We start from the raw sequence: 12169 nt of genomic DNA, 5'->3' as shown, positions 1-12169 counted from the left end.
TAATACATCGCATTAGTTTTCAATACATTTACAGAACAGATATATGGTGCAGAGTTTAGACATATATAGATAAATACAGATAAATCAGGGGTGTCCAAACTACGACTGGGGGCCAAATGCGGCCCGCGGACCATTTTGAATCGGCCCTCGGCAAATTAAAAAAGTATAATGAAATATGGCCCACAAATGAAACGTGTGCTTGTCTTATATTGTACTTTTAAAATATAAATATAACAATATATTACACAGTATTATTCATGTGTTAAAGGTAGGGTAGGTAATTCACTTCAGAAACACTTTTTGTTATATTCCATGAAATGCTATTAACATCCCGATAGAAATGAATACATTAAATGCTTTGACAATAAATACATTAAAAAATGTCATCTGTGGAAGCCGTGGTACTGTAAAAAGCTCGACCAATCATCTGAGCCGGCCCGGCTAAAATAACTGGATGGCCTACCTGCCTGTCAGCCTTCCATCTGTGCACAAACGTATCTCGTGCCCTCATTGGTCATGTCCGCGTTCGTGTGTGTTGGAGGAGGGGTTCTGTAAGGAAGTCTGAAGGAAGGGGCAGATTTTTTTCGGCTGCGTATTTTCAAATTCTAGCGTACTCGAGCCGGTTTCTCCATTCTTACCTACCCTACCTTTAATGAGACCACTTTTCAAATAAATTCTGTCAATTAAAGTTGGAAATGTTTTCTACCATATCTTAGATAAGAAAAAAGCCCAATAACTCATTTCCATAACAACCTTGAAATACACCCTTCCTATTTCTCCTTATTATAATCACTCTGAGGCTTCTGTTTTAAGGGATGAGCTGCCAACACTCACAAGCATCATTTACCAACATGTGATAGATTTTGCTAATTTATAACTGAACTCATGACTAGATATACCTCTGTTGAGTGGCCTAGCCCTTCGTATATTTTTCTGTATGTTATGTATGCAGAAAGGGGGTGCGGTGGTGGTGACAAGCCCAAATATATTAGCTATACTACTATTATTTAAAGTAGGTTAAAACCCGGTTTTTGTTTTAGTATTTAGTAAAGGGAGCATGAAGGCAGCATTTCAGATTGCAGCACCAATAATAAATCAGAAGTTTCCTCCTCCTCTCTCCACCTGCTGCTCAGTCTCACAACATGTTTACCTGGCATCACACCAGCCAGGCGTGATATCTCTGCGGAGGAAAAACACGGCGGCAGATGTGCCACTTGAAAACACAGCACTTAAAAATAACCTTATCAGCGATTATTTGAGAATTAGGAGCGTAGTAACAGATGCTGTTTGCGTAGCACTAACCTGAGGCAGATCCGCCGGATGTTTTTCTGACCGCTGTTGACCCTGCAGACATCACGCTGACGTTAACCATTAGCTTCAGTGACGCTGGGAAATAAAGGAATACTGAAGCTTGTTTTTAAATAGTGATTTCTGTATTATTCAGTGATTAGACAGACATTATTTACTGTTAAGAACATAGCATGAAGTAAAAGCTTCCAACCATACTTTTTTATCGACATCTCAAGCTTATGACAGCATTGGGAAACTGGGCATGATGACAGATTAAACTGGTGCCATTTCATCAAATACTGTTATTATATAATGGCACAATAAGGGCTGCCCCCTCTAAATCCACTTAATGGTCGATATCGGAGTTGATTATTCATTTGAAATGCTTTCGTTCAGGGCTGAATTACTTATTCCAGAGCAAATCTATTAATCAGAGATGAAATGTGGTGCTTTTGCATGATTCTTTGTGGAGTAGCTTAGTTTAACAGATATTAAACACCATCATTTTATCCTGTTAGACATTTGGGTGAATTGACATAATAAGCAAAAGAATGATTGGGTTATGGACAAAACCATCGTCGGTATGGTCACAATGACTTTTACCAACAAATTGTAATCAGTTCGTTCTTGGCCCAAAATGGATGTTTGTGCCAAATTCAAAAGTCATTTCCTCAAGGTGATTGAGATAGCACGTTCACAAGAATAGGACGGCCAATTCTAAAACACACACTTCATACACTTTCTACTTTTGAGTACGCACTCCAGGAAATCGTAGTGTTAGTTGGCTAAGAATGTCAGCTAGAGGACAGCCCTAAGCAAAATGCAAGTGTTTGGGTGACGAATAATAAAGAATCCCATTCCCAGACCTTCTATCGGTAACACTTCTGAAGTACAGCCACCAGACGATCTTGACATGAACTTAGGGGTGAATAAATCTCTTCTGGGGTCTGTTGCAGCAAAATCCAGAAAAGCCCCCCCTGCAGAGCATCAGGGGTAATAACAGTCTGAGGAAAAAGAGCAAATCCCAGGTCACATTTCTGTAGATTTGGTCCTTTAACAAGTTCAAAGATTTCCGTTTCATCCCGAATCCCCGCTGAGTAAAAGTTCCCTTGATGGATGAAAAGTATTTGCTGCAGGAAGTCAGATTCTGGATTGTAAAGTTTGCTCATCATCGGAAGAACTTCAGATAAACCGCAGCTGCTAGAATAGCCAACTCCATTATGATGATGACGCCTAACAGCAGCTTGTTGGTCATCAGCCTACACGACCAAAAGAAGGAGAACGTGTTTAGTTGACGACATGGGAGGATAGGAACATTTAATGTCATGATTATCCTGTCAAAAAACTACTTCATTTCACATCATTATCCCGAGAAACATGCAATTAAAATGTGCTTAAACAATTCACAGCGATAAACTTAATGAGTGGTTTTTAATTAAAGCATACTGTCATACAAACTACAGAGACTTCTCTAGTCCTCAAAATGAAAGCATGCAAAAACAGAGAATAACAGAAACACAATTTCTCAACATTCAATTTATTGGAAACAAATAAAAACAAGATAACTGAATCGTATGATTTTTCAGGGGAAGCGCTTACCGTCGTGATAACGCTCGAAGAATCTTCCTACTTTTGCTGAGGTTCTCTCCGGTATTCACCAACTTCAATAAAACAAGATACAGAATTTAACAACAACGAATAGTCTCTGTTAGGGAATCACTTGCTTAAGTATTCATCCTTCGACACAGTTCATCATTTTCTCCCTTCACTGTCTCCTTTCCCGTGGCCTAGGTCTACGGCCTTGGGTGTTGCTGCTATCTCTCTTAAGGAGGGGCAGCTTGGGCGCCTTGTTGTTGCCAGTCTGTGACAGAGCACAAGCCGCCATGAGGTAGTTTACTGTTCAGGGACGAAGGCTCCCTGGCGCACATTCCTTCCTATGGACGAGATCTCTAGTTAGATTCAGGGTCCATAATTGTTTAGTCTCACTGATAAAGAATGTTGATTACTACACTCCGGACTAGTTCAAACCTGGAGCTGCAGAAAGAGTTCTTCAGAATTGGTTTGGCAACTCGTGACACACTCCAAATAAACCGTCAGTGTTTGCCATCAAAGCTCCAGCTCCCCTCGTGTCTCTGAGTTCTGTTTCCAATTGCTTCAGAAGTTTCCCCCTTATGTCTCTTTACTTACAGTTCTTACTAAAACCTGGGCTTTTTCACTTTTTTTGACACCAAATGTTGTAAAAATGCTGGACTGCTTTCAAAAATCTATTCCACAAGAAGCGGAATCAGGGGACTAAGATATCTACCGTACAGTGTGTTACATGTCTTCCTGTACATCGTTATAATGACATAACATCTCACTTTGTTCCTAGCGCGGTCCAGCTGCTCGCGCTGCCCTCCCAGCTCCTCGATGATATCGGTGCCGACCTGATCCGTCTCGGCTGCGATGCGAAGAGTTCTCTCGATGCTCTGACTGGCGTTGGTCAGAGAGTCGGTGACCTGCAGCAGCAACGCTCTCTGGGACTGGGTCTGGGTCTGAGGGAGAGCAACACATTACAACCAGGGGGCATAAGAGAAACTGAATGTTATTAGCTTTGGATTGTCCCACTCTCAATAGTTTTAAAGGTCAACTCAAACAATGGCTGAGAAACAAACAGACGTGCGATCACCACTTTAACACAGGGGTATCTTCTCTTGCACTTTATGTATCGAACTTGTATTACCATGTCCTAAATACTTGGGTATTCTTACTCTCGCATTTTATGTATTTGTACTGCTATGTTTGTAATTTTCATTATCTTAAAGGTGGGGTAGGTAATTCACTTCAGAAACACTTTTTGTTATATGTACAGAACAGATGTATGGTGCAGAGTTTAGACATATATAGATAAATACAGATAAATCAGGGGTGTCCAAACTACTGCCCGGGGGCCAAATGCGGCCCGCGGACCATTTTGAATCGGCCCTCTGCAAATTAAAAAAGTATAATGAAATATGGCCCACAAATGAAACGTGTGCTTGTCTTATATTGTACTTTTAAAATATAAATATAACAATATATTACACAATATTATTCATGTGTTAAAGGTAGGGTAGGTAATTCACTTCAGAAACACTTGTTGTTATATTCCATGGAATGCTCTTAACATCCCGATAGAAATGAATACATGAAATGCTTTGTCAATAAATAAATAAACAAATATCATCTGTGGAAGCCGTAGCGCTGTAAAAAGCTCGACCAATCATCTGAGCCGGCCCGGCTAAAGTAACTGGATGGCCTACCTGCCTGTCAGCCTTCCATCTGGGCACAAACTTATCTCGTGCCCTCATTGGTCATGTGTGCGTTCGTGTGTGTTGGAGGAGGGGCTCTGGAAGGAAGTCTGAAGGAAGGGGCAGATTTTGTTCGGCTGTGTACTTTCAAATTGTAGCGAGCTGGTTTCTCCATTCTTACCCACCCTACATTTAACGTTTTATGGGAGGGACTGCGGATGGAAAGCAGCTCAAAGCTAAATCCGGCATATTTACACTTGGCACATTTCATTTTTTAAGCGTTCATTGATGTGCAATGTCCCTGCCAAATAAACAAATACATAAATTGATGTGAAAGAAGAGAGGGTTGCAGTTTTCTGGGCGGTAATATAGAATAATATCTGAACGATGCTTCTCCACGTTTAGTCCTCCACAGTATTTCTGTTCACAGGATCACAGAGCACCTCACACACTGTTGACAGCTGTGTGTTACAGTCATTTTACATTATGATAGTCTTTACTCAATAACACTGAAGCAGACCACCTGCAGACCACCTGAGAGCCCTGGATGGTTCATATTGTAGAAGAAGTTTAATTAAAATCCATGTTCGTCAAAAGTAACATCATTTTGATCCTTTTAGACATTTGTGTGGACTGTCATGTGAAAGCTATTGCGTTATGGACAATGTGTTCTTTACAGACACATTGACACAGTATCAAGAAATGCCCTCGAGGCGTTCTTGTGATATCCTGTTTTATGAGAATGGGACGGGCGATAAAAAGAATTACAAAGCGTTCAAAATCACAGACTGAATATTTCCTCGTAAATGTGTACCGTCGTCTACAGGGGTTAGTTTGTAGAAAAGGAAATGTGTCAACTTTTCCTTGAACTTCTACATTTACCTAGAATTCGTTTTTACATAAAGCAAAAAAGAGAAGTAAGCTCCTTGCTTTCGATCTGTGAGCTGAAAGCAAGTTTTTCCACTTTCGTTTATACCTGAAACATTTCCTGCTTCACGTTTCCTTGTAATTGTTGATGTTGGAAAAATACTGAATGTGGTTTTTTTCCAATATCAGGGTAACATGATAACAAAGGTATCCCAACTGTAGCTGTGTACGTGACAGGATGTATGATTACTAGATGAACCGGTACTCCTCCATGTTGTGACTGTGTAACTCCCTCTCTTGGATATCAGCATGTGAAGGACACTGTTCAGGAACTAGTTGATGCTCTGTATGTGATGACTCCTTCCATTCTGGAGAGGATCACAGATACATGGATCCTGAGGTTGAAGCTCAAGCCAGGGACCAGGGATTATTAACATTTTGAAGTATTCAGAAAAAGTGAGAATTTTGAGATTTTTGAGAAAGTAAGATTTTTAAGATTTTTGAAAAAAAGTCAGATTTTTTAGAAAAAGTCAGAATTTTGTTAAAAAGTTTGAATTTTGAGAACAAGTTTGAATTTTGAGATTTTTGAGAAGAAGTCAGAATTTTGTTAAAAAGTCAGATTTATTCCTCCATCTTGTGACTGTGTAGCTCCCTCTCTTGGATATCAGCATGTGAAGGACACTGTTCAGGAACTAGTTGATGCTCTGTATGTGATGACTCCTTCCATTCTGGAGAGGATCGCAGATACATGGATCCTGAGGTTGAAGCTCAAGCCGGTGATGAGGGATATTTTCCTAACAGTTGATAACCCTCACGATGAGAGGACGTGGTGCTCAAACAGCATTTCTAACATATCACAGCCCTAACCCTAACCCTAGCACACTCACACTCTGCTGGTTTTCGGATGAGTAGATGCCTGGATGACTCCCCACCCCCGCCTGAGCAGAGGACCCAGAATCGGAGGTCTTCATGTCTCTCTGCAGCTTCCCCAAGTCTCGGTTGTACATCCGCAGCTTTGTGCTCATCATGTTTCTGAAGGCGGACGGAGCAGAACGCAGCTCTTCATTCATTCCCTGTAACTGCAGACCGATATAAAGACAGAGTCATTCAAGAGAAAGCTCGGTCTCTGTGAAGTGCTGGTAAACACACAACACATGCAAAATGACCGAGTGTTTAACTTGTTATAACAATAGTGGTGGAAAGTGCATTTACCCTGCCACTTTAGAGTATTACAATATTGTAATTTTAAGGAGGCTCCATAAAGATAAACAATAAAAACACAAGTAAAATAGAATAATATGAATAAGACATAAGAAGCTGTAAAAAAACACACATGCATTAAGAAAAACAATACAAATATATATAAATCTAATTGCATTTAATGCATATTTTGCAGTGTGTGTTGTCTCTTATTTATTGCTTTGAGGAAAAAGCAGTAGATATATCAGACAGTGTAAATATTTTTAACAGTTATTTATCAAATGTTTATCGTAGTTTTGGAGGTATTTTTATGTTTTAGGCACATCCTTTCTTATTTATACATATACATACACATATAACACATACAAAACAACAGATATTGAACAGATAATAAACCTATAAAAACAAATAATGAACACATTCAATAACAGGTAATTAACTTGTAAAAAAAAATACACGATAAACAGAAATTGAAGCTATACAAAAAACACATAACGAAAGATAATAAAGAGGGCAGCTCACCACTTCCTCAGCCTCCCCCTTCCTCTCATCGAAGGTCCTCACCAGTCTCTTCCTTTCCTCTGTAAACAACAACAACATCCAGTGTCACAGCACAGAAAGCACCTTTATTACACTGTTAGCTACCGTTAGCATTAGCTTATAAAACAACAACAATATTTACCTCCCTGGCTCCTCAGGGCTTTCTCCGGCAGCAGCTTCAGCTCCTCGAACAGAGATTTGTAGATCTCATGGAGCTTCTCAAATTCCTCCGACGACATTTCAGAGTAGCTAAACTGCCCTTTATCCTAAAGATAATGGTGTGGTGTTGTTTTTAAAAACAGCTCTAAGAGGTTAATCTAAAGCACAATTGTTAGTTTTGCTTTTGACGTTAATCAGATGCACGAGACGCTTCCGCTTTGAGGTCCTCGTGATACAACGGCAACAACTCCGGATTAAAAATAAAAATAACTCGGTTTTATTTATTTAAAACATAGAATAGGAATATAAACTACATTTAAGATACTAAATAGGAATAACACGTACACAGATTATAACATATGTTGATGAAATACATTTTTAAACAACCGTTATCCAGGCACTACGCAGACAGTTTACACGGTGCATCATGGGAAATGAAGTTTTCTAACTAAATTATGAACGCTCCACAACAATTTTACTACGTCATGTATTAAAATATGTGTTTTACTACTTATATGTGAACATTTTTACTTTATTTTAACGATTGTCATGTTTAAATGTTATTGTTTGTTTTTGTTTAGGCGTATTGTAGAATTGCTTCCGTTTTGGTTTCACCTTGATAATCTATAATTAGCTTCCTAGACTCAGTGATTCTCAAATGGGGGTACGCGGACCCCTAGGGGTACTGCAGGGGTACTGCAGGGGGTACGTGAGATTAAAAAATAAATAAAAAGGTTAATTAAAAAAATACCATGCATGATTACAAAAATAATCTTAGTACAATAAGTTAAATAGAAAACAATTTGATATAAAATATTTCTACAACCACTAAGGGAGTCCTCATATAAACATGTCAAATTTGAGTATTGTATTTTATAGTTTTTCATTGGTTTCAATTGAAAAACTCCTTGGAAAAATCTGTTTTCATTTATTTTCGTTGTATTATATTAGATAGAATCGGAAGGATGAACCCCTCTTTAATGGTCTCACATGCAGAGCACACAGTGACATTTGTTCTCTGCATTTAACCCATCCTAGTACCAGGAGTCTAGTACTAGCAGGGGGCAGCTATTGTACAGCGCAATGGGAGTGGGGGGGGACGTCCGGTGCCTTGCTCAAGGGCACCACGGCAGGGCAGGAGGTGAACTGGGACCTCTCCAAGTATCAGTCCACACTCCATATTTAGGTCTGGTCGGGGACTTGAAAAGTGGGAAAGTACCTCATTGACTCCAGTCGGCACGGGCTGTAGGGTCATCTTGACTAGTTTTATGCTGTGGTCTCCACTTGACCTGCTCATAGAAACAAATCTTGGCGTTCCTGAGGCAATTGTCATTTTTCAAGGCTCCACTTAAAATTAAAATAACAATAAGACACACGTGCTACTCTTGGCCCACAGAGGGACATGTCTTTCCAGCTTGTCCCATGTCTCTGTCTGTATCTGTGCACTCATGGAGCCTCCTGCATCTTTCCCCCCCTTCTTCTTGACCCTCTTCTATCAGGTGTGAAATCCTCATCTCTCTCATCATCTGAGAGCTCCAAATCTGAATCTCCCTGAACTATCTGGTACAGAAAATGTCTGCTTCAGTTCCGTCTCCTGCAACAATATTGAGTCCATGAAGACGGTCCACTCGAATGGACATTTATAAAAGAGCTGTTATTTCCAAACTTGAATTATTTAATTGCTTTCAGAACTAATTATATAGTTCCTCACATGTTAATAAACAAAAATAACAATTATTCAACAATATTTGACTTCTCCTCATGCTTCTATAAAATGTTGTTTTTGGTATGCCAGCCATTTTGGATGAAAAGAAAGAGGAACTTCCCAGATTGCAATTTTAACCAATGACATATCACTGGAAGCCCAGGATGTCCTCTGTACAGTACATCAGAGATTGATAGAGTACCTCAAAAGAGTAAAAGGAGATGCATGGTAATCAATGGGCTTGGTCCCAGGAGGATATATTTAATCTAATCCTATCTATTCCATCAATTTGTTTTGTTTTCGACTGCTTGGGTAACATTTATTTTAATTTCCCCTTTGTGGGCAAACAAATAAATCTTATCTCATATCGAGTAGCCTATATATTTTTATTTTTTAATTAACTATTTAATTTCGTATATATATATATTTATAATCTTTGCTTTACTTTTTTCATTATCCACGTATGTATTTCATTTATAGTCAACATAGTTTCCCCTCTTGAATGGCTTTATTTATAATACATCCTCCGATGTATGATATAATAAATTGAAATCCACAAAATATATTCCAAATAAAAAATAAAAACTACAATCCCATGATGCAGTTCGCGGTGGCTCTTTGACCCTCTCTGCTTTGACATCAGCTGTTCAGCCCACAGAGCCGCGGAGGAGACAGAAAGGTATCCGTGCTATGATGGTGCTTTTAGTGATAGTCGCGGGGCTCGGAGTGGTGACGCTGCTGGTCATTTTATTTGCTCCACACATAAGGTAAGAATGCAATTAAACCACTCGTGCATTCTAATTGAAATCCATTTATTTAAACACACATAGCACGGATGCACTCAGGGCTTTGCATTGCACTGATGTAATCATATCGATGAGGTGACATTACATAAAACACTGTGCTCTCGCCATTTTTGAGGATTTTTCACATTTCACACGACGCTGGCTGATATTTTTGTTGGAAAATCAATTAAATAGAATGATGGTAGTTTTTTTTATCTGTGCACAGAGTCAGGCCTATCAGCAGGCTGAGTGTAGGAGGAGTTCTCTGGGAGAGCTCTTACTCCTGCAGAGCCATTGGTTTCTGCTGCACGGTGGCGTGGCTCGTACGACCTGACGCCGAGTGTGTGTGTGTGCGTTCAGGATCCAAGTTTGCCTCTGTGAATAATTAAGAAAGGACGTCCATATGTCCCATAATAATGAGGACACAGTAACTCACACTGGCTTCAGAAGAGGCTGCTAGTCAGTCACATGGAGCTGTCTGATGTAGGACTTCTCTTATATAATGTCCACACCATGTGTTACTGTCATAGACAGTATATATAAAGGTTGCTGTGTATTAACAGCAGTGGTGGAACTAAATGATTAATGAGTACTTTTACTTTTGGTACTTTAAGTATATTATATATATTTTGATTTATGATAATACTTTTGTACTTTTGCTTGAGTAACATTTTGAATGCAGGACTTTTTTGTAACAGAGTATTCCTACACTGTGGTACTTGTCCTTTTATTTAAGTACAAGATCTGAGTACTTCTACTTTTACTCAAGTATAACATCAAAGTACCTCTACCACCTCTGATTAAGACCATTATACGTTTCCATGAAAGGGATTATCACTATTGAATTATGACCTAACCCTAATGGGCTTGATTTTTATATGCTAAATTCAGCTTTCCAAATGTACACTTTTGCACACAAAAGGTCCCAAAAAAGCACAGTTAAGGTATTGATTAATCGACTAACAGTCAAACAATTGGCCACTATTTTTGTATGATAATAAATAGGGCTGGGCGGTATGTCATAAAACACATATGACGGTATTTATCCAAATTATAACGATATCACGGTATTTATTTACTTTTCAATGATCCAAAATGTATTTACATTAAACATTTTGGCGCCATCAAAAACACCTGATCAGCTGCAAAATGTAATGTTTGCGTACCACATAACAACAAAAGCACTGTTTGAAAATGTAAACAAATCCCATCCTTCCCTGAAAACTGAAACTGCATGCATTTCAGCGGTGTGACAGTGAAAGGAGTCACCAGGGGACGCTTTTCACTGTCGCACCGCTCGAGCACACTTTGCCACTTTTTCAACGGTATATGAAAAATTCATATCGTAGGGTTTAAAGTTCACGGTATTCGGGATGAAGCGGTGTAACGCCCAGCACTATAATAAATGATATGATATTAAAGTCCGGTATGATACAATTGTACTTAATTCAACAAATCCCTATTTAAATAATAAATATGATATGAACACTTTATTATTTGGCTCCTCCAGACATACAACCCTAAGTCATTTTCTTGCAAAAACATGTCATGGTTCCGAATTCTTAAATGTGAGGATTTGCTGCTTTTTCCTTTTTAATTATGTAATTTTCTGTTTAATAATCTTTGAGGTCTGGACTGTTGGTTGGACAAAACGAGCATTGTGAAGGTGTCACTTTTGGGTAATTTTAACAGCATTTCTCACTATTCCCTGAATTTTGATAATCCCAACAATGAGCAGCACATTCATCCATTATCAAAAAATAAGAAGTTGTTGCAGCCCGAAACACAAAAAGTTAGAATGAGCTCCACCTCGAACAACAGTAAATCCTGCTTTCCTTTAATGCATGGTTAGTAATAATCCCATGATGATAAGATCACTTTAATGCATTCAGTACTTTTCCTTTCATTAAGTGCATTTCCCCGACTACACTCACATACTTTTACTTTGGTACCATCATCAATGCATGACTTCTTTATCAGAGTGTTTTCACAGTGTGGCGTATTTAAAGGATATATATTTATATACTTCCTCCTCTGGTCAACAGGAAGTATGCGGCTGGAGGAGTGTGCCGGTCCCCCGTCTCTCTGGAGGGGAAGACGGTGCTCATCACGGGGGCAAACACCGGCATCGGGAAGGAGACGGCCCTGGAACTCGCAGTGAGAGGTGATTTATTATATATCTACAAACAAAAAAACATAATATTTTTGCTATTATAATAAAAAGGAATAGATACAAATATAAATAAAATGGACTTGAAAACAAATACATAGGCACAGAAATTGAAAAATAAATATTAGCCCAATTATTTTTTAACATAATCCTTATTTTTTTTTACTGTATTTATTTCCATACT

General features: G+C 38.8%; 1 protein-coding gene across 1 annotated transcript; it reads right to left on the bottom strand.

The window, feature by feature from the left end:
• Positions 1 to 1392: 1392 nt before the first annotated feature.
• On the bottom strand, positions 1393 to 7868 carry vti1b (vesicle transport through interaction with t-SNAREs 1B). The gene is made up of 6 exons (XM_079641602.1): positions 7309 to 7868; positions 7149 to 7207; positions 6314 to 6505; positions 3651 to 3824; positions 2890 to 2951; positions 1393 to 2549 (listed from the first exon to the last, which is right to left on the bottom strand). Exons 1-6 carry the CDS (start codon positions 7403 to 7405, stop codon positions 2459 to 2461), a joined length of 675 nt encoding a protein of 224 aa, XP_079497728.1. The 5' UTR covers positions 7406 to 7868; the 3' UTR covers positions 1393 to 2458.
• Between the last annotated feature and the right edge of the window lie 4301 nt (positions 7869 to 12169).

The sequence above is a fragment of the Notothenia rossii genome (assembly GCF_949606895.1).
Source record: "Notothenia rossii genome assembly, chromosome: 7".
NCBI lineage: Eukaryota > Metazoa > Chordata > Actinopteri > Perciformes > Nototheniidae > Notothenia > Notothenia rossii.
The sequence above is the reverse complement of the archived record's forward strand: the minus strand, read 5'-3'. Positions and strand labels throughout refer to the sequence as shown.

Bases quoted from the DNA above. Each gene is read 5' to 3' on its own strand.
- vti1b (XM_079641602.1), bottom strand. From the start codon at position 7,405: ATGTCGTCGGAGGAATTTGAGAAGCTCCATGAGATCTACAAATCTCTG. The intron at 6,506-7,148 runs GTGAGCTGCCCT...ATCGGTCTGCAG, and splicing joins AGGGGGAGGCTGAGGAAGTG to TTACAGGGAATGAATGAAGA. The intron at 2,550-2,889 runs GTAAGCGCTTCC...TTGGTCGTGTAG, and splicing joins CTTCGAGCGTTATCACGACG to GCTGATGACCAACAAGCTGC.